Source organism: Rhagoletis zephyria, unplaced genomic scaffold, assembly GCF_001687245.7.
Source record: "Rhagoletis zephyria isolate East Lansing unplaced genomic scaffold, Rhagoletis_zephyria_1.1 Rzeph_scaffold_00892, whole genome shotgun sequence".
NCBI lineage: Eukaryota > Metazoa > Arthropoda > Insecta > Diptera > Tephritidae > Rhagoletis > Rhagoletis zephyria.
Window position 1 is genome coordinate 1,371 of NW_016157976.1, and position 24,190 is coordinate 25,560.

General features: G+C 33.0%; 1 protein-coding gene across 1 annotated transcript in view; it reads right to left on the reverse strand.

The window, feature by feature from the left end:
• Window positions 1-1,503: 1,503 nt before the first annotated feature.
• Window positions 1,504-24,190, reverse strand: part of LOC108361963 (uncharacterized) — a gene marked incomplete at its 3' end in the record, with an annotated part of 103,492 nt that continues 80,805 nt past the window's right edge. The window contains exons 4-6 of the mRNA XM_017614773.1: window positions 7,617-7,749; window positions 4,838-4,981; window positions 1,504-1,704 (exon numbers count right to left, since the gene is read on the reverse strand). Coding sequence (XP_017470262.1) covers window positions 1,504-1,704; window positions 4,838-4,981; window positions 7,617-7,749 — 478 coding nt within the window. The remainder of the gene's footprint in view (window positions 1,705-4,837; window positions 4,982-7,616; window positions 7,750-24,190) is intronic.

Below are 24,190 nucleotides of genomic sequence, written 5' to 3' on the forward strand. Positions count from 1 at the left end.
AAAATTATCTTTCAGTTCTCTTTTGATTTTTTAAATATTAAAATATTTCAAAGTAATGAAACGTTATGAAAAAAATTTTGTTCTCGCTTCCAATTATTCGCGAATATGTAGTTCAATAGTTCAGAGAACATTTTTTCCCGTTTCGTTCTCTGTCAGAAAGTTCCTCAGAAAGTTTCAGAGACTTAGTCCCAAAATTGTTCTTCGAGAGAAAATTCCTTAGACTTTTGTCCCCATTTTGTTCTCTTGACTAGGAGTTTATTTAAAGTTAGAACAAATAACATTTATATCAAGTTTTGAACTACTTGTGTAAACGAAGGGCGGAAATATGAAAATCAAAAATGAGTTATTAAGCTGCTTCTGTGAATATTTAACTAATTTTCACAAGTTTTTGTGTAGTTGTTAAACTCCTTCTCACGCCGAACTTCCGCGGTGAATTCATTCCTACTGGGTACTCTAAGGTATGCACATTTGATCTGCGTGTATAATTTCTCATAAAAATTCCATCTGTTGTTGCTGTAATAACAGCTGATAAAGCAAAAAGCTCATAAGCCGAATCGACATAGCAACGCCTTGGAAAATGTGAGTCTGAAATGAAAATTTGGAAAACATAAACGCAACATCTGGATTGGGACACCGAAGCAACATGTCTTTGTGCACGCATAAAAGGACATCATTGGTGAGAGAGCCAATAACGGAGGAATGCAATTTACTCATAAGTATGTGCATTCAAGGCAAAGTAGATAATGGTGACGACAGTTGAAAATTGGACATCGAACCACTTGTGGTTTCATATGCGTCGGCACTCGGCAGGCAAACAACTACTTTATACGTTTTTCTTTCATAAAGCTTACTTATATAGGACGTACGTTGCTCTCAGCCGTTTGTGCTTATACAAGGATTTTTACTAATACATATGTATATTCGTCTGTTTGTGCACAATCGCTTACGCACTGACTGCTAATGAGTTCACTTTCCGCCACAGACGCCAGCCATCAAGAGTCGCCATCATTGGTTATCGTCGCAAAGTCATAAAAAAATATTTTATGAACTCTTAGCTGAGCCGCAGAACAGCTTTTGACCAGTGTTGGTCCAACCACACAATGTTGCCTATAGCTCTCTACTCTACTCTAGTGGCCAAGGTTAATGCGTTCAATATTAACCTGGCAGCATAACAAGCAGGCACAGAGGCCGGTGGAGCTCAGCTAAATGCACAGCCATATAATACTCTGCTGGCTGTTTGTGGGTGGCGGAAGCATACTACGCACACTTAAACTTTTATGACTGCGTTGGAAAATTTGTACACTTTAATTCGATAAACGGCGAGAAGCTTAACGACATCCACGCAAGCCTTTTATGTTCAAGTTGTGTTGCTGTCGCTGTACTGGACTATTTTGTATGCGTGATTTTTGTGCAGTTATGTGTACATATGCATGCGAGCATTTCATTGTGTTCGCTGATAGTTCGCTGTGTGTGTGTGTTTGCGCTTCCGACCTTTACACTTACCTTTACTTGTTGATAACGGAATGTAAACCAAGCGGCTGGTGGCAATAGCCCGATAACAGCGCAAGCCAAAACCATAATACTCGTTCGCATCGGCCAATTGAGTGCGGCTATGCAAGGCGAACCATCCTCGCAGTAGTCGCAGCCCTCAGCGCAGGGTAGGCACTCATACTCGTTGATAATGTTGTAAGTGGAGTTTTTGCCCTGTAAAGTAAATACCAGAAATTATAGTTTAATTTTGAAAATCAGTCTATGGCATACGATACATTAAAGTAAAATTTTGCCAAAGTTAAAACGAGTGGCATAAAAAATATACCAACTTCAATCTTTCTGGGGAATCTTCTTCCCTATTTTATGCAGTAATTCTTCTTTCTTGTTAACCGACTTCCAAAAAACGAGGAGGTTATCAGTTCGTCGGAATATTTCTTTGTATTTTTATACCTTTCATGAGCATGAACGGGTATTATAACTTTAGTCCGATGTTTGTAAGTACCAGAATGAAAAGAGATAGATCCATTAAAATGTATACTTATATGATCNTCTGATTGTTCAGATGCGATTTTTTATATAGGTATGTAACTCCTCTATCGATGTATGCAGATGTATTCAAAAGCAGTAATCTGTCAAAGTAAAATGTGCAGATGTTCATGAAAGGTATGAAGCCTTCGGCATAGCCGAAGACAGCCCTGCTCTTACTTGTTTTATTTATTTATTTTTTATTTTTTTATGTATGTTACCGCATAACTTTGGACCAGGTCAACCGATTTCGACAATTGTTTTTGCATCGTATAGGTAGTGTCTCAGAGGTGGTCCCATACTAATCTGATTTAGATCCGATCTGTGGATCACGAGATAAACATATATATATATATTTTTTTTTTATATGAGAATTGAAGTTGGTTTTTTTTTGCTAAAAATTACTTGTTTTATACTTTTATCAATTTATTTACATGTATATATTTTTATGTATTTATTTTGTTTTAATCAGTAGAAAAATGATATGATACCAAGAAAGAGAAAATGTTGTAGAATTTGATAAAACCATATATGTAATACTCCTATATTGGCAGTAAGAGCTAGTACCGTCCGAAAACACTACAGTGCAGATATATCAATAAACACGTACGAAAGAAAAGGAACACATACGTTTGTAAATAAACATGTACACGACACATTTACAAAAACGGCACTCAAGTACACAATACATTGACAAAAACAGTACTAGACTGTCTCGCTTTGATTTCGGAATGCTTACACATTGAGATGTTAGCTTACTAACAATATAGAAGTATTACATATATGGATAAAACTATTAAAGCTTTTTTGGTATACAAGGACGAATACACGAATTTGTCGAATAGGTATTGAAGAAGCAATTTTAATAATTTTTTTTAAGCTAATAAAGTTAGCAGAGCGAAATTCGAGGATTTGGTCGCGTGTATATATTTATAATAAATATTTTAAATTTTCAATGATTGTCAAAATTTTGCTAAGACATTTTCCAAGTCCATTCGTCCTTATGCACCAAACGACTTAATCTTCTTTGATTCTACTGAATTTCCTTAAAGAATTCTTTGGGTGCCATTACGAAATGGAACTCATGGAAGAATTTCTCTGCTAGCATAATCAGTGGACACTAGCTTGTGAAAGAATCCGACGTCTCCGTTGTTTATTCATTTAGAAGCCGCATGGTGCCTGGATGCCATCGCGCGAGGGGTATAGGTGGAAATCTGATATCTTCGGCTTTGTACCCATTGTCAGCTGTTATCGTAAAGACCTGTCTGAGCCTAAACTTCATACCCAAACGGCTTTTGATAGCAGAGACTTAGAACGAGTTCCAGTTTGCACGGCAACAAAATGTAATGTCAAGAACGCTCCCACAAAAGAGCCAAACTGGAACAAAAGTACTGAGATTAGTTTGAGCGAAAAAAATTGACAACAGAAGGTTCGGAAACATTTCCATAAAAAGAAATGCGAACAAAACTCTCGGGAACGTTCTCAATAGGAACAGAATGGAAACGAAACTTTCCGGAACGCTTCCAATGAGAACAAAACAAGAACGAAAGTATCGATAACGTTTTCAAGGAGGAAATAACTAAAAAGAAAAGTCTGAGACCAGAGGAAAGTTGGATAGTTTAAACTTCCAGATCGTTGAACATTAGGGTAAACTGTCAATTTATGGCATACTTTTTAATTTTCTGTGCAAGAAAAGTTCGTGCCTTAAGTCTTTCGTAGACCTTCAGTCAAGTTCAGTTTTTGATTCATTTTAATATTAAAACATTTCAAACTAATGGAACGCTGTGACAAAAAATTAGTCCTCGTTTCTGTTCTTCGCGGATAGTTCAGAGGATATTTGGTTCCGTATCGCTCACTTTCTCGGTCCCTGTTTGATAGATATGCATTACTTCCCTTTTCTCCCCAAAATACTATATCTAAAGGCTAGACTAAATGGACATTTTCCAGAAAATTTATGTAAACAAATAATTTTTAAGCAAAATACAAAACCCACTTCAAAAATTTAAGATTATCGTTGATTTCTTCATGATTCAATGATCGGATCTAAACCAAATGCGAACACCTGCGAGGTAACACCTTGGAAAAAAAGAACTGTACAAATCGTTTAACATCGTCGAAAGTTATGCCGTAACATGCATAAAAAATTATATATACTATACATATATTCCGACGAATTGATAACATTCTACTTTTTTGAAGTCAGTTAAAAAGTTGTTTAATGTTGTTTTCGTTTCTAGCAAAAAAGTTTACCTTCTCTTTGCTCTTTACGCACAAATACTAAGAGGGCAATGAGAAGGCAACATTTTTTATAGAAATGAAAACACCATAACTTTCAGATGCCTATTGGAAAGGCAAGTCTGCCGACACAGCTCTTCATTAGACAGCAAGCATTTAAAACACTTCATTACGCTTCCCAGCCAATTGGATTGAATTGAGATATCGCACGATTAATAATATACAGAATTTTTTCAAAATTTAATTTTTGTGGGAAAACGCAATCAAAGTTTGATCAGTTCATACAGTCGGTATACCAAAAGACAGATGAAAAGACACATATCTCAGCTATTTTTGGGAAGTTTAGTTTTCTGTTAGGTTGAACATATGCTCCTTATCAAGCTTATTAATTGTATGATGAAATCTCAAATAACGTGAATTTTGAGTTACATCTCTATATGATTAGTATTGTCAAACAAAAGAATAAGGCAATCGCTTATCAATATTTTTCTCTTCACACTGTATAATAAATTTATAAATAAACAACAATAAATTTATTACATCCATCATCGTTTAATAATTCACAAGCAAAAAAAAAAATACTCACCAACATAAGTTTTTCATACTCCTCTTCCAACAGACTGCCATTGAAAAACTTCGGATTGGACATTGTGTCGGGGAAGTAGTAACCTTTCCGGCAGACGCATTTGTACGAGCCACGACGAAAGCCCAAACCCTTCAAAGCTTCACACTGTAAAATAGTAAAGAGTAAAAAAGGGTAAACTTGTTTGCAGATTAATTGTGTGACAAATCAATTAAGCTTTGTTAGCAAAAATTTGCAGACTATGAAAAACAAATTAAATTAATTGAATGCATAAGCTGAAAAGTAAAAATAAATGATGTGGGGAAAAATATTGCAATTCACTGTTAGAAGCAAAGTATAGAAGATATACACCGCTTAATTTTGCTGTAACTTGGCGAATAAAGAGAGAATGGCAAATTAAACGCTCTTCAGTGCTTTTATGAAAGCGTATTACAATTTAACAGAATTAAAGATATATTAAATCCGAAGTATTCTGGATTTTGACTTAATAGAGCATTAAGGCTCGGTTACGCATGCTTAACTCTACTTGACTTGGCTTGAGAATTGTGAGATAATCATTCTATTGAATGAACTTTCTTTGTTCATAAGTGGTTAGCCAACGAATGCAAGACAAATTTGATTTTTTACGTAGGAGGGACCTTTACGATCACAGTGGAGTTTTGTGTTTATAGAACAATAACTATTATCGTCTATATTACCCTAACAGCCTTTTAACACAAAATGTCAAAACTCACCGAGAATTAGCGCCCCTCGTCAGTTTCATTCTATGGCATTCTAGCATAGTCTCTATCATCGATTGTTTAAATAAGGTAAAAAAAATCCCCTCCATTTTATTGGTACTTCAATGAGCTGTTTGCCGATAAACCAACCCAAAGGAAATTTTTTCTAAGCCTAGTCAATAAAATCGCAGTATTTTTTCACATCAGAGTTTCTCTGAAAAACATTCTGTTCCAGGGACCGAACTAACAGTTATTGATAAAAACTGTCATTGAAAAATTCACTATGAATGAAATGTTCTACAAATAAGTAATATTTACATAGCAATCTATTTCTTTTTTGACCGAAAATCAAATTTGAAAATAAATTTTTATTTGTAATTTTTATGCAAATTCAAAAAAAAAATAACTATTATTTCTGATTTTTATATAAATAATCTGTAAATAACAGTTATTTTTGATTTTTATATTATATGTCTTAGATAACAGTTATTGAAGACTTTTATTTATAAAAGTCATAAATAAAAATCAATCACCAACCAAAGTTTGCTACGACTTATACAAATGACTTTTATATGTATGATTTTAAAAATTGATTTATATTGATGACTGTTATAAATGAAAGTCTTCAGTAACTGTTATCTAAGATATATAATTAAAAAATCAAAAATAACTGTGATTTGCAGCTTTGTTTAAAAAAATCAAAAATAATTGTTATTTTGGATTTATAAAATAAAAATCAGAAAAAACTGTTATTTTAGGAGTAAATAAATAAAAGTCAAAAAGTAATTGTTAAAGAGTGATTTTTTAATAAAACTTGTAACTGTTACGGTCCCTGTTCTATGATATGTCTCTTGTCTCTGGTGGCTTCCACTTATTTCTCCGCGTAATAAGGGCCGTTTTCTGAAAACCGTAATAAAGACACTAGAAGAAGAAGAATTGAATATAATGTTATAAAACTACACATCCTTATGCACACATTATTGGTATCTATGGGACAATTCTGAAAACACTTTCTACGATAATGTAGCTTTCAGACGTGGCAAGTTTATGTAGTTTTGAAAAGTCTGTCTCGTGTATTTCGTGAAGCGATTGCAGCAGCAGTAAAGTGACTTTAAATTTCCGCGAATCGAATTTTTTGATTAACTTATTGCCTGTTTCCACGATGAATGCAGATAATTCCACTTTCATGCTCACCAAAGACTGACCGGTTAGTTGTCAGTTTTATTCTTCAGGAATTTATAAAAAATGGCCGGATTACATAATATTCAAATGCGCTCTTGGACCCGAATATTAAAAAAAAAAAAAAAAAAATCCAAAGAGATCCAGAAATCTGCCGAGTATGAAACCTAATTGGAAGATATTGACCTATCTCTCCAGCCAGTTCTAAAATGCCCTATGTCAAGAAACTTTTCTAGCACGCCCTATTTAAGAATTTGGTTGAACAATGCCCTATCTCAGCTGCCGATTCAAAAACGCCATATCTCAGCACATTTTCAATGCATTTTCAGCTGTGATAGGGCGTTTTTGAGCCGAATTATGAGACGGAGCGTTCCTTAATCAAACTCTGAAGTAGAGCATTCTTGAAAAGTTTTGACATAGGCTGTTTTCAAACTAGCTGCAGATATAGGTCGATCTTCCGCTCATGTTACGATATACATAATATACGCATTCGCTTTCATAAAAAATAAANCGCTCATGTTACGATATACATAATATACGCATTCGCTTTCATAAAAAATAGTCTGATGTAATAATCGTGGAAATATTAAAAAATATTTAAAGTTGTTACAGGGGGGACAGATCGTTGTGACTGGTGCAAAGTAATTTCATATGAAGTAAAAGTTTCCACACACAAAACTTGCAGTTCCCTTTTTATTTTATTTTCTATCATATTTTTCAACAGACTAATGAAATTTGGTCATTCAGCAAGAGTTTGCTACTGAAACAATAATAATTAAGACAGTTAAAAATTTATGCCGTTTTCCTCTTTTAAATGGAATGATCCTAATATAAATATCAAGTGAATATTTTTCAAATAGATAAACGAATTCTTTTCTACCTACCATAGTTGTGCGTTGTTTACATTTGTCAGTGCCGGCGAAAATATTTAGCGGTTGTGTACTGCCAGGTGTGTTTCGTTGCGGACACTGATCAATATCCACACGCCTCAAATCAATATCGATGCCCGATGTGCCTCTATTGTTGTTGTTGTTGTCATCGTTATTGTTGAGTTTTATGAAAATACATACCATTATTCATTTTATTCATTGCCATGTTTGTTTGTTTATTCATTTAGCAGTTTCAAATTTCATCGGGTTTTCGCAATTTCATTTAAATGAATTGAATATTTTTTGGCGAGGTTTTAATATTTTTTTTTTGTTACCACATTGTTATTGAAAAAATTCCATCAGTGGTTCAATTTCAAATTACATTGGTGTTATATGAGTAGCAGCACATGAAAAAAATTCAAATAGAAATAAAAAACATTTGATTAGTTTTAATTTAGTTTATTAAGCTGTGTCTATTGAAGTGTAATTTGAGCAAACAAGTGATCACCTCTTCAAAAATAATACAAAAATTTTATTTGTAAAATTAAAATTTCTCATGAATTTTTTATGACAATATTTCATGGAAAAGATATTTTTAAGTACTAAGCATAATTTTTAGATAATTTCAATGATTAAAACATATTACAGACGAGAATAAAATTAATAGGCGAAAGAGAAAGAACAACACTAGGAATAAACATATTCAATTAAACTGCTTATTGATAGAAAATTCAATAGTTCACGCTTTTGAAATTTTATTAGGTTTAGTAGGAGCCCTCCATATCGTAGCTTAACCACAATAATTAGCTTTAGCAGAAGCAAAATTGAAAGTGATACCACGCCTTGAAAAAATCTTTATATGTATGTAGATGCAATCCAATTTCTGAATGCAGACATACAAAATTCCGACTTAGAGTACCTAGTTAGCCCAATAAATTTCTTTGCCTTAAATTCTACAAAATATAACTATACTGCTACATATATAATTGATAAGCAATGTTCAATGTAAGCAATAAATTAAGAAGGCACAGCAACTTGAAATTACTATTTTGAAGGGACTAACAGCATAATTCTAGCTAAGATAGCAAAAAGTCTTTCGTATGAGAAATTAAAGAGAGTTAGCAAGATAGTTCGAAATACTTTTGTCATTCTAGCACAAATATTTTAGAAAAAATATCCCCAATTCACCACTCGTTGTGAACGTCTATTTTGTGTAAGGAAGCATTTGTATATAATTTAGCCTGCGTCGCTCCAATAGTCCGAGCTGGCCTAGTGAACAAAGCACAGGAATTTTATTTGAGGGATCCGAGTTCGAGTGTCGGCCAGGGAATTTTTTTATATTTTTTTTTAAACTTAAATTTTTTCTTTTTTTTTAACTTACATTTTTTTATTTTTTAATAGTTTTGTTTTTAATACTAGAGTTTATTATTTTAATATGTAGTAGTAGTAGTATATGTATATTAAATTTTTAGAAATTTATTTTTTCTTTTTTTTTAATTATTAAAAAAATTTAAAAATTTTCTTTAATCATTGGATATTATTCTTTTAAAAAGAGGATTTCTTTTGATATAATTTTAAGGAACTAATTTTTTTATTTCAATAAATATTTTTTCCTTTTTTATTTTAACTTTCTTTTGATGTTTAAAGTGAATTAATTTTATTTTTAGAAATTGTTTTAATAAAAAAAAAATACATGTGTTTATTTCAATAATTTTTTAGAATATTTTTTGTGTTTTAAAAATAAAAGTATTTTCCAAATTTTTTTTTGTAATTTTATGTTTGATTTTATCGTTTTAAAAAGAAAAAAATACTTCTTAATTGTTAACATTTCTTGATTTATTTTTTCTTTATTTTCGTTTAATTTTTTATTTAATCTTATTTTTTACTAATTTTTGCTGTTAAATAAATAAATATGTTGTTTAATTTAATTAAATTTAAAAAAACTTATCTTTCAATTAGTCTTGCGAAAGACAGTAAAGAGCTTTCAAAATATTTGCCACAATTGACAATTGTCTTACTAAAGACTTTTGTGAGTTGAAAGACAGTTTCCAGAATTGCCCTGTAAATGTTGATATTGATGCCAGACATTTATGTCACTCATACGCCATGGAATACTGATAACTTTGGCTGGGAAACAAGTTATTAAGTGTATTCCTTTTGGTGTTGAGTTTCCTAACAGTACATGAAAATTAAATGTTTTCGAACGACAAATACTTCTTATGAGTTCTATCCATTTGCCGACAGCTTTGTCACAGCGTTTCTAGGCGTCCTGCAGTGTGATTATAAACACGTCTAAACACTAGGCTATGACACTTAGGTGTTTTAGTAAAATCAACTCCTTTCGCTCATATAACTTATAATGTCGAAATTCTGAGATCGGGCTGTCAAGTATTTTTTCAAACTGCAGCCCAACCCACCGAGGAGCAGCTGCGTACAAAGCGGAACAATTAGAAACATGCACGATCGAAGCTAACGTTTCACAATGGGAATGTTTGCATTTGCGTGCGTTCGATCAATATGTATTTGCATTTCTTAATGGAAATTGTTTACATATTCCTAACGCCAGGATTACGAATACAAAACGATATATCAAGTGCTGGGATTTTGTTGTATTTTCATTGTCTCTGCAACATTTTTACTCTTCTTTACTATGCAAAATGGATACATGATAATACTTTAAATCATTTATAGCCATTTGACGACACTGAATGACACAAAAACTTAAGCAAGTCATTACATAAATATTATTGTTAAATCTATACAAGCATGCAGTCCTTTGAAACAAAGCAAAATCCCATTTCAAAGGTTCCTTTTCTAAGCCAAATTTGCTTGATGCTCATATTTTTTTGCTTTATTTGTGGATCCTTTGAATAAATACTACTTTTTATTTTGAGTTACAGCTTAAATGAATTAACTGCATTTCTGCTGGTTCAACGCTCACGCTACTTAGGGCGCCGTAGTTTTTTTTTTTTTTGTAGTGAAAAGCACAATAAGACCATAAATCAATAAATAAAGCCTAACGTCCGTCAAAAAATAATGCGAATGTTGTACCCTTTTTAGTATTAAGTTGATTATAAATGTGCGTACATGCATACGCATCCAAAAATATATGTGTGTGCAAAATTTTTATTTATGGGTAAGTAAGTAAGTAGGCTTTACACCTCTTTTGAGTGGCATATGCGCGGCAAAGTGTAGAAAATCGAAAAGAGATATTTCATGTCAGACGGAGGACAATGAAAGTCCAAAAGAGAAAGAAAAAAAAAACAAACCAACTAACAATAACATCAAATATGCCAACCTGAACGACAATGACAACGTCACAGTGTGGGCGGGTGACAAGTAGCCACCGAGCGTTAAAAGGCCCAACAGAAACGTAAAATAAATAAATACAAGCAAAGCAGAAAAAACCCCGAAGCAGAGCACGTACCTACATACATATACACAGAAAAATAAATAAACGCGTAAAAGTAGAAAACAAAAACAAACAAACACAAAAGTGACGGAATGAATCAAGGAATGCAAACAAAGGCTAACAACAACAATGCCAAAAGGAACCAAGTCAATAAAACTGCCAATTTTGCAGGCTTCCACAAATATATAGAAAAATACCTGCATTTGTACATAAAGCGTTTGAGGGACCACGTACGTATATACATATATGTATATGTACATAAATACTTGTGCATAAATAAATATTTATGCGCATATGTGCATGCATGTACATGCATACATATGTACTCGAATGTAAGCTCATGGTATCCCATTACGTATACGTCAAGTATGACATCAGGTAAACACGAAAGCACCACGGTCGTTGATTACTTAAATCTTTTTTTGTTATTGCTGCACGAAATCATAAAAATGTGTTGCTTATCTAATTTTATTATACATAAATATGCTTTTGTCTTATGATATATGCACAAGTGGCTCAAACAAGTGAAAACGTGTTGATCTTTTTAAATATTCACAATATTTTTCAAATGAAATTTTTTATTAATTTTCTTTAAAAAATTATACAAGCTTTAACAGAAACCATATGTATGTACATCAAAGTTTATACAAAATTTTAGAAAATTCAACAAATTTTCGTCAAAATTTAAAATTTTAACCTAAATTTTTAGAAGACTTTTTCGTATGCAATTTCATAGCTTATACAATTTTAGGCTATAAAGTGCAACTCCATATGTACGTTCCAAGCGCTCATGGAATAGACCCTTGGACGTCTCGTCCTTCTCTTCCGTCGGTGAATGGGCGCTGATGAGCGAGATGTTGAAGAATCTCGATTTGATGCGGATAAACGACAGAATTCTGTGGTAGGAGCCTCTCTCCCTCCATAAATCCAACTACGAATTTACGCGCCTTTACATGGCAGCTGTAGTAGACGTCCTAAGGCCCCACACGTTTTTTACCCTACCCCCGTCAAACGGTCGGGGCGACTGCTACTAAAAATACCTTTCTTGTTTGAGAAAAAATTTTCGTAGTGTCTCAAAAAATTTTCGAAAACGTACGAGAGACCTCAAATACTTGGGACTTAAACTTAATGCCGATGCATGAGAAAATGTATACTTTGCCAGTCTAATACCTCACCGTAGCGTGAAAGTTCTGACTACCGTCCTTGATCAGCCTCCCGCTGTGGAAAATGGGTTGGACCATTTCCGTTCTCATGCCAATAAAGAAGCTAAATCTTAGTCTAGCATGTCTTTGTACTGCGATTACGAAATTTTAAAGACTAAGGGCTTCGTCGTTTGAAAAGTTAAATATTTCGGCCCTGCGCTTCGACCCAGCGACACCCATATATTTTCTTAAGTTTTTAACGATTTTAATACTTTTGTTTTCAAAGAGTACGAATTCTAAGTGAAATATTTAAAATAACTGTATGATCTCCTTCGGAAAAAATATTCCCCATCGAAAAATTGGGATGATTTGCAAACAACAAAATTCTCGTTGTCCCTTCAATTACACAAGAAATTAAGAAAAATAAAACTCTTCAAAAATTTTTCCGAAACGATTTATTTAATTTTATATATTACATGCACATTATTATTTTACTTTAATGCATTGCCGAAAGGTTCTGTTCGTTTTCTAATTTCTTGCTTAAACACGAGATCAGCGGAAGTTTTGATGTACGCACACTAGTAATCGGGAATCGGATTTTCTAGGAGTACACAATAAAAGAGTACACACTTAATTTCGAAATTATGAATTCTGAACTCCATTAAAAGCGCAGAATAATTTCTATTTAAATGCGACGACGAGTGCTTAACTCTTAGCGACCGAAAGCTTATCCTCTGGTGTCGTTTAACTAGTTTATCATATGAAATACAATTCTCATGACATACGCATATCATCGCTGCCGCGGTAAAAGCTGCTAACTCCATTATCTCTGGGAGAGAAACGCAACAACAATCACATGGAAGAAAAGTTCAGAATTAGAATGATGAGTCCACTTTAACTTCAAAAGCATTTATTTTTGTTAATAAAGAACTACTAAGTCAATAAGTGAATGCGTATATATTTAGTACAAAGGATCTCCATAACACTCCATCCGAATTTTTGATTGATTTGAAATTCAGCCAGTAGATTTTCTAGTGAAGAGCAAAACACTAATTTTGTTTGGTTTAGCGGACAGCGAATCTTATCACACCAACTGTAAATCATACTCAGTGCTTTTTGCGCTTTCCTGCAAACCACTGAGAGAGAAAAACCGGTAATAAAGCAGGCCACATTATCTGCATGTATGTGGGCGCAGATATTAGAGCCATTAACTTTGACCAGCAGGACACCAACGAAATCGGCACCTGAACATCAAGCTAAAAGCCTGAAGCTTCTAGGGCTAGTATAATCGTCCCTACCAACTTGATACAAACGACTTCACCTAGTTTCCATGAAAAAATGTTGACAACTTGTATTTTTTCTAATAAAATTTTTTACAACAGCTGTTTGCAATTTTTATTTTTTTATTTTTTTCACACGAAATTAGCCCTGCTATCCCTTTTTTATATTTATAACTTAACACTTTAAATAGAGTATAAAAAAGGGTAACAAAAGGGTGTTTTTTAATATTTGAAGGCAGCGCGTAGTTCCTTCTTAGTGATGTGTTTTCACGCTGCTGTAAAATTTTACTAAAAGGAGTTAGCAGCTTTTACTGTGATGGCAACAATACAGTACAACAATTTAAGCTTCAACGTGTGTGCTGATTAATTATTTTTTGCTATGCCTAGGATTGTAACTGATAATCCAGCCACTGCATTCAACCAACATTTGAGGTACTTCATAACCTGTTCCACGGCAGCAAAATTTAATTCAAGCTAATTTATTTATTTAGTTATTTAATTTTTTGTTTTCAATTTAATACAGAATTAAATTGTGCGCAGCAAATAAGCCTCTCTAGTGTTTTTTCCTGTTAATACCTCCTTATAAATACTGAAACGTTTTCAGCGATTTTCCAAGGCTAGTAAACTAATTCGCTGCCAACTGAAAATCTCTACCACCAGCTGTGCAATGCCTATTTAGTACGAGTAAATTTGTTATCAAGTACTTTATTTGTTGTTCTATTTTTGTTTTTGTGTGTCTTTTTTTTCCTATTTACCTATCCGATTTAAGCCGCGCAGTTGACAACAACCCGGCGATTACAGCTGCCACGGTTATAATGCGATTTGGAAAATCGGCATGCGGCCTGCATGAGAAGCTGCGTGCACAAAAACACTCGAATACATTCATAAGTATGTATGTACATTAGACCGTCCCACCTTACAATCAAACAAAAAAAAGTTCCCCCTAAACTCCTTTTTTTTGCAAGGCAATTTCGAAAATAATTTGCTTCTACAGGACCTAGCGGTCATCTTTTTTTAATTTTTCGGTGATATCTATGTACACTAGGGTGGTTCAAAAATGCATGTGAAAATGTAAAGTCGGTACTTTTATGTCGAAAAAAAGTATACCCTTATTTTCTTATTTTAAAATCAAAAAATATTTAAAGGTCGCTCAAAGCGCCCAAAGTTGTCCATGTATTTTATATGGGTAAAAACAACTTTTCGTAGAAACGGTATAGAATTCTTAAAAATCAATATTTTTCTACCGGAAAACTCTTATATATTTTTCGATATAGAACAATCCTAGGGGGGAGAACATTACAATTCCAAATTTACTGTTTTTGGACCACCCTAATGTACATACATTCGGCAATTATTTATTTATTTATTTTTTAAATAGTTAATAATACAAATACTTCTTTAACAAAAGTTTAATGTTTTTTGCTGAGCTCTGAACAAAAAGAAATTGTTTCCTAGGGCCAAGAACATCGATTTATTATACTTAACCATCCGACTGTAAATGCCGAAAAAATTGCGATGAATTACGATGCGAAAATAATTTTAATTCGTACTTGTATGACGACCTTTTTTTTCTGGTACGGTCTAATGTATACATATACATATATCTGTGTGTAGGGGCACAATGGCAATGTATATCAGCTATAATATATAGCAGCCTACTATGTATGTATATCAGTCTATAAACAAACCTATGCAAATCTCGCACATTTGCCGAAGTGAGCGGCGATAGAATACGGGAAAATCCTTTGTATCCTGGCGAGCATAGTAAACGGAATTGCAAATTGTTCGCGGTAGTTGGCGCATACTTGCATTGGTAAAGGAATACGTATGTACATATGTATGTATGTGTGTACGCTTATGAGCTGTGCGCCACTTTTGGTTATTACTAGCGTTTATGATTTCACTTTTATTTTTATTTTCCTTTTATTAGTGTTGATCAGATTAAAGCTGTTATTTAAGAAATCTAAACACTTAAGCGTTTTTCTGGGCGCGGAACGGATATCCGGTTTGCGAATATATGGATAATCCGAGACATAACTAATTTATTTATATAAAATCACGAATTTTGGAGAAATTTTTGCAAACTCTTAAATAAAAACCTAAAAAATGAGAACTAAAGAACAATTTGAATTTTATGAAAAATCCACACTTTTTAGGCCACACTAATGTTTGTACATAGTCGCTAACCATGTTCATGCACATTGTTTATGAATACAAACAATAACTTTCAGTTTAAAATTCATTTGCCTCTTGGGGTGTACATAGCTATGTATGTAAGTATATTAGGGTGCACCACTCTCTATACAAAAAAATCAGTCCTGTTTTTCCAACGCTATTGTAAAATCTATTACATGTTACGACCTTTGCCAAAATATTTCAAAAAACACATTTTTGCTTCCGCTGATAAATTGTTAAAAAATTTGTATGCAAACCTTTTAATATTAAACTCTTATGCCATCTGAGATGATTTCTTGGAAAAAATAATAATTGTATTTATTTTGCAGGTATTTTCAGTGCGGCCCACCTCACGTTAATCTTAATATTTTTCAGACATATTTTGACGGAAGTCTTTATGTATAATAGATTTTATAATTCTGGTGCAAAAACTGCCACTTTTTTCGGTGATCGACCCTAACGTACATAGATTCTCTCTCCGTTCGACGTATGCAGTCTTAACTGTGCTTATTTCAATGGTTGGACAGTGTATTTGCAATGAAAGGTGCATTGCCAAGTTGCACAGACTAACTGCGAATGCTTATAAGCACATATGTACATATATATAATATCTATACGGTGACCATTCGTACCGTTTTTGGCGGGGCAGTACTGATTTTGAGAAAATTGTCCCTCTGAATATTTTTTAAAACTCGGGACGTATTTTTCATATTTGTACCGATTAAATCCCGATTTTCTGTGTTTTCTTTATTAGCCCTGTGAGGACTGATGCTGTTTATAGGTAACATTGACATGTTGATTTATAAATCTTGTTGTTTGGATAATTTTTGTAAAGGTTTGTTTGAGTTGATAATTTAGAATGTTGTGAAGGCAAAAAACTGAATCTCTTGCCAGAAACCAATTAGTTTTCAGCACCTTTTCGTTATGACTACTTGTGTAACATAAGTATATGTTGCTTAAAAAATATAGTAAATATTTTTTTGGTGATGTAGTTTATCAAATATAGTAAATCAAAAGAAAAAAAACATGAAACATTGACAGATGTTTTTAGTTTTTGGTTAGGAAGCTTTGTAAACACTTATAAGAAATCTTTCATAACGATCACACTAAAATTCATAGACGATGAAATTCCATGCGAGTTCATTGCAGGAATGGACAGAAACGTTCCAGCTATGAAAGTAATCAACTCGGCTCGCGATGCTGGTAACGGAGGCCTCCTCTGCATTGAAAAAACCAAATGAAGAAAGACGTGGCTGCACTTGGCATTTCCATTGGCGGGAATTTTTCATAGTTCGAATGATGCAAATAGATTCAAGTTAGTCGAAAGTGTATTGTACAAGGTCTTCGGGAAAAGCCGATAAGATTCCAAAATGTCCCCAAAAACGGGAGTAGGCAATCCAAAAATGGTCTCAGAAAGTCTATAAATAGCTAATAATAGGAATTTTTCATCCCATCGATAAGTCTCGATCACTTTGTTCACGAGATCAATAAATTGTTTCACCGTAATTTTTTTCGCTTATCGATCAAATTTCGGCAGGGTATTTGCTATTTATTTTACCGATACATGACGTGTGTGTATGTTAAAATTTACAAGAGATCATATTCGATGAATATTTAGTGCTTAAAAGGCTGCAAATTAGACTACTGTGTGCAAGACTTCAACCGAATTCGTAGGCAGCAGGACAAATATTCTATTCAAATTTCTTTCAGTTTGCCAAGTGGACTGTAATGCCCCTAAACATTGCCCCTGGTGTAATGCACTATAACTTGTATGGTCTCTGCGAAACCACTCAACTAAAATTAACTTTCCGTTGTCAGATTAAAACACTTAGCACGCGACCAATTTTGTATATATGTATATGAATTCCATAAACAAGGGGTTTTTTTTTGCTTTACTTAAAAATTGACATAACATTCTAAATTAAGCTAATCCTACATGAGATAAAGAAACTCAAACGGTATGTAAACTCTGCTTTCGGTATATGGGTCATTTCAGCCCAATTCGGATACCACTTTGCTTTTGAAACTCACTTTTTCATAATTTGTTTATGTTATAGAACCGCATGAGAGAGGACTTGCTGATTTAAGTTTTCTTTTTTTTTTGTACATCCGGGTTTGATATATTTATTTTTTAAAAACAAACATTCCGTCCTTTAAATGCCGATTGGGACCATTTTTTTTTTTAATTTTTCACCTCGAAACCACATACATACCTAAAATCGAAGAAACTTTCAAAAACCGTATTTTTATAAAATTTTGAAATTTTTAAGAGATTTACATCTCTCTAAAATCTTTATTTACAAAAACACGTACTGATCGATTTTCTTAAATAATTTTGTGTAAACTGTAACTCGTTGTGGAACTTTTTATCTTGGTCCTTTAATAGTGTAGAGAATTTCGTTCTCTACAATACCCCTATATTTGGTCGATTTAGGCAGCTAAAATTATTTTTATGAAATAAGTAGCACCTCTAAACTAAAATCCTAACGGATAACAATTACTACATAGAAAAATAATTGTTTAAGAGCCTTGTTTTAGTACCCATGAATAGTAATATTGTATCTTAATATTCAAGGAATGAATTAATTAAATATAAGATGACAAATAGGTGGCAACCCTGTTAAAAATATCTCTGAATTGAAGGTTTTTAAAATAGGTAACATCAGTCTATATAATCTTAAAATTAAAAGCACTATCTGAATGTAAAATTGTATCAAAATCGTTAAAGCCAAATTTTTGCTAGAGCTTTCCATTAAGATGTGAATTTTTTCTAAAAGTACCGGTACATATTCTCCCCCTGCAAATCCCCAAAGTTAAATTAACCCCTCGACCTCGACAAATAGGGACTAAAAAATAATTAAATCCAGTCAAGAACTCTATCTCTTCACCCTAGGTTCAGTTATAAAAGAAAAACGTGCGTTTGGAAAATTCGACTTTTGGCCACTTAAATTAGTCGTATACCCCTCTGTGCAATGGAGTAATTCATGCATTTCATTTGACGCAGTCAGAGTTCCTGGCGTTGAGTCGGACAAATTTTTTTATATTTCAATTAATTTGAAAAATCGAAAAAAAATATATCCCATGAGTTATTTTTCCCAAGATATTTTCATCTGATGCATGCATTGTAAATGAGACAAAATTCAAACTTAAAGTTTACTGTACAGCTTTTAAGAAATACAAAAAAAATCTTATGTATAAAATGACGCCCCAAAAATGGGAAAGGAACTTTTTTTTCATACTGTCTTGAATCAGTTTACACCGCTCAAGCAAAAAAGGCTTGTAGATATACATATTTATTTTTACACAAGAATTTATAGCAAAAGCAAAGTACTTTTTCAACAAAACAGAAATAATGAAAAATATTTCTTCAGATTTTTCTTGAGAGTTGTAGGTGGGTATACTCGTAAATGTTACTCATACGCCATGTATGACTACACCCAGAAAAAAGTCAGCTAAATATATTTCTCTCATCTCAACATATGATTTAGTTATAGTTACATTATTTGGATATGTGTAGTTATCAAATCAAGTGTTGAGAGAAATATTCTTAGCTGCGTTTTTCTGGGTGTATGTACGAGTATGACGAGTATACGTAGAAACATTTTTCGACAAAAAAAAAATAAAAAAATACAGCACATTTTAATTTGACCATTCACCACTTGTTTATTTATGCATCGCATTTCTTCGTTTTTAGCTTAATTTTTTGCAAAAGAATAGGCTTTGTTACAAAAAAAAAAACTAAAAATTAGTTCGTTTGTTACTTTTCCCTGTTAAAATTGGTCAATCTTTTTCTTTCAAACAAATTGTGTTCGACGACTGGTTTACGCGAGATACTAGTAATTTAAAAATAGAAGCTAAATCTAACGAATAATTTTTTTTTTAATATTTCTTGGCATTCAGATCAAATTTACGGCTTTCGACACTTGCGCCACCCAGCGGATTAATTTCTCTTTCATATTGCACTGTCACCGGGTTTTGAGTAAAAAGTTCGTATTTTTGCGAGCGCCTTATTGAAAAATTAAGATAGGGCTGAAATTTTTCTACAACTATTTTTTTGTGACCGACAACTAAATTTTCATACGGGACCAAAAGAAGGAAATGAATCGTTTTGTTTGACATAGTCTAATGTGCATACAAGTATACATACGAAGATTTCTATGGTGATTTGGATTCAAGTGGAAGTTCCTAAAGTAATACCCAGCCTCCAAGCTAAATAACAAATGAATTGTATTGAAAAATTCCTTGAAATAGTTATCCTGCCAATACTTTAATATTTCATCTATCGATAAATTCTTTTGTTATACGAGTATTTATATGTATTTGTGTGCAAGAATAATTTAAGTGCATGCCTGGAATGTGGCATTTTGTGTTAAATAGTGAGTATGATTTCAATTTGTANAATACTTTAATATTTCATCTATCGATAAATTCTTTTGTTATACGAGTATTAATATGTATTTGTGTGCAAGAATAATTTAAGTGCATGCCTGGAATGTGGCATTTTGTGTTAAATAGTGAGTATGATTTCAATTTGTGCGCATCAGAGTACATACATATGTATAATTGTTTATGAGTGCGACTAAGCATTTATCCTATCGGTTTATTTTATTAAATTCTTGTGCAATTATATTCACTCGAATAATTGTATAAAACAAATGCTGCACGAAACGTTAGTTTAAATGAAATTTGCTTATGCTGCGTTGCAGGAATTTGCAATCAAATACAGAATAGACAAAAGGTGTTGCAATGAGATGCTCTACGTCTCTATAACGTCATTGATTCTACTCGAGTGGAAGTGTGCTATAAATGAGCAGCATAAGTAAGCAGAGTCAAAAGCAAGCAAACGTGTGTGGAGAACACTCGAAACTTATGAAAGCACTATACTTATATGTAAATATGTTCCAACGCGAATAAAATTAAAATGTAATTAAAAGTGAACAGCGAATTAATGGAGAAATAAGTTTGTGAATTAAAATAGAATACATTGAATAGTAAATAACTAAGGTTCATAATTTTATGCAACTAATCAATGCCCCATTGTGGGTTGTTCACACTTGCCTGGTTATTAGGTTTACAAAAAAATATTTGTGTTGATGAGAAGAAATAAAACTTTGCGAAACCCCTGCGATTTCAAAACTCATAAAAGTTATATCATGTCCTTTAAGCCTGTTGGAAGCAGGGACCGAAAATAATCGTTATTATGGACGATTTTTATTTTAAAATCATTATTTTGTATTCATGTTTTTACGATAATTTTCAGTCGTTATTTCATGACTTTTATTTTTTTCCATAACTTTTTTTCGATAATTTTTATAACTTTGTTCACATAACAAAAAGGCAATATATTCGCGAAACCAAGGGCTAAATACAATAAACTTGCGTTCTTAATTTTTCTCTCTGACGTCAGAATTTTTTAACAGAACCTTGAGTAATTCAAAAAAGGATTTAAAAAGTTCAGTGCAATTTACTTAAAAAACCAGTATGGGTATCAAATTAAAGAGAAGATTCTGTAAAGTTAAAACAGGTTATATTTCTTGGGGCTTAAGGGATAGTTGAGTATTGAAAATGACCTTCTAAAATTTTATCCTTGAATATACTTGAAATTTTGCAATATTTATTTATGAAAAAATTATATGTTTAGGACTAACTTTGTTAGCTAAAAAAATAAAATAGAATGTGAACCCAAAAAATTCTAGAGAATTCTACTGAATTTTTTCTTTCGTTTAGTACCCATATTTTTGTTTTACATTACACTGAATTTTTTAAATAAGTTGTGGAAGTAATCATATCTTTGAAATTATAAAGTCTTTTTAAAAAATGCATGACGTCAGAGAAATGCCCATTTATAGGCATTTAATTATATGAAATATGAAGTAGACTATTTTAAAAAAGTTTAAATAATGAATAAACAAGAGAATGTAGATAAAACTGGTCGAAATAAGGCGCTTCTTTTATTTCTGCCCATTTGCCCGTTCTGCGCTGAAGAGGACGAGATGGTGGAACTCTTTTTTTGCTTCTGCCTCGCATTTGAAAGAGTTAGGTATGAGTCATTTGGCCGCGATATATTGACAGACGAACACCAGAGCTCTTTGACACCCAACAATCTGCTTAGGTTTATTCGTAAACCGTGCGTAACAGTTAAAAGGGACAGGAAAACAGTGCAAATGTACGCCACGTTGTCTGAGTGTTGTTTTCTGCAAAGCGTTATTTTGTGTCTGGTTCCGACAAAAAAAGGCCACCCCTACTGTCACGGTCACGTTTCTTCCGCTTTGTCGTTTTCTGTTTCCTCTACGTTTTCAGATTCGGCAGAACAATTGCCATGTGCATCAACTTGATTATTCTCCTTGGTATATGGAACTTCAAGTACAGCTACGGCGTATGTAGACAGTTTGAGGTGCTTTTTGTTTAAATTCTAGCTCGAGGGTACCTGCTGAATTATTCTATTAAAACATCTGACAGGGTCGCCATTTTGAGTTTACAAAATCGGACTTCACATTCGTAATAAGCTAGCCTAAAAACCCAATCATCTGCCATATTGGATACGCCATTTTGAAATTTCCTAAACTGACTATAGATGCCTAATAAATAAGTGAGCACTAGAACCATCCTATGAAAAGTTTCGTAAAAATTAATTTTATTTAACTAAATCATCCGCCTGTTGAGTTTTCAAAATCTGAATCGTAATCAGCAAGCCCAAAAACCCTCCTTATTTGAATTATTTTTCTCATGCTGGGTACAATCTGTCGATCAGCATTAAAGCAAACGGATTTTCTAACACTTTAATTTTCTTATAAATTGTTTGCCACTATTCCCCACTGTGCGACATGGTGTATATCACTGGCAGACCTGGGGCATGAACCACACGCGCCAGACATATTGACATCTGCAACGTTATAATACTCATATTAAGAATAAAATAAGAATTAAAGCAAAGAATTATATCGTCGTTTAAAGTACAAAACCGCGTATCAAGAAAATGCAAAATCTCGTATGTGAGGTTGCAAAGATTTTGTAGGTGAGAGTAAAGCTAGTCCTATTTCAAAACGGTTCTCTCTTTTATTCCAAATTATCTATTAAGTATCGATATTTTAGTATAAATGCATAAGCGCTTGATACCAGGAGCTTCCGGTGGGCAAATTTCTGTTTTGGCACAAATTTCAGTTACGAGGTTTTGCAGAACGACGATACGCGGTTTTGTACTTTAAACGACGATATGACAAGTGTCTTAAGTCAAGTGGCGTGCATCATTAACGGTGTAAACAACACTTTGGTTTCCAGGTTACACTAGAAAGAGATTCTAGAAGCTAATGCGCTTTATACTCGTATTTGCACAAGAATGTATGTATGTATGTATATATGTACTTGTAGATATTCATGTCAATATGCAAACGTATTTGTTTGTTTTTGTAGTGTGTTTGTTAAAGTGCGTGTATAAGTATTTACTCGTCCGATTGTTGTCAACACACGTGTCTCACTTTATTAAACACTCAATTGTCTAAGCTCTTGCTAGTAAATAGTGTTTGCCTGTAGGAAAATTAAACTATGGTTGGTGGGTGAAAAAGCGGTTAAAAGGTAAGTAAATATGTATGCAGTGTCAAAACTTTCTCTGATAAAAACTGGAAAGAGCTCAAAAGAAATACCAGTTGTCACTTGATCCTGATATTTCTATGTGATATTTATTGACGCCGAGAATCTAAGAGTACGAAAACAGTAAAATGAACAAACAGCATGCAGTAGGCGTGCTGTTTTCTGCACGCATTGTTGTGTATTAGTTACAACGATACAAGGAAGACAAATTTTTCTTGTATGTAATGTACGATTTTTTCCTGCAGGGACGTTCGGCTATTCGTTTATATTGTTGTACTGTGCACTCGTATTTTATGTCGAAGGACACATCAGGCATTATTCTCTGTTGAAATATTCAAATACTTACGTACATACGTATTGCGTATTGTTTCGTTGCAAAGTGTGAAATAAATCTTTAAAGCTTTGTGACATTATTGTTGATATATGTATGCAGCAAAGAGGTCTCAAAGAAGAGTATCTAGTATACTTATTTATTTGTATATGGTTGTATATGGTATGGGGTTGAACCGAACACACCGAAAGATAAATAAAAATATATTAAGTATTTCACCATCGAAAGCAAATCAATATTCATAAAGCGTAAAATATACGAAATTCTATAACGCTAATATGTACCTGTATGTAAATATGTATGTAGACTATATATGTACGTAAATCCATAGTTATATTTAGTCTATATATATACCTAAATATATTTGTACCTAAATCGAATAGAAAAAGGTTGAATTATATTATTTTGACTAGTTAAGAAAAATACAAAGACAGGATACGAAACAGAAGAAGAATGCGAAGGCAATGACTAAGACCAAGACGGGTATAAAAAGCGAAATGAAGACGAATTCCGAGACAATTACTAAGAGCTGGTTACTCGATGTCTGGTTAACACTAACTACTAGCTAAACATTGTTATCGACGTCATCGACACCCTGTTATATGTTATGAAGTCGATCGTGTCGATAACGATGTTTAACCTGCGGTTAGTGTTAACCGGAC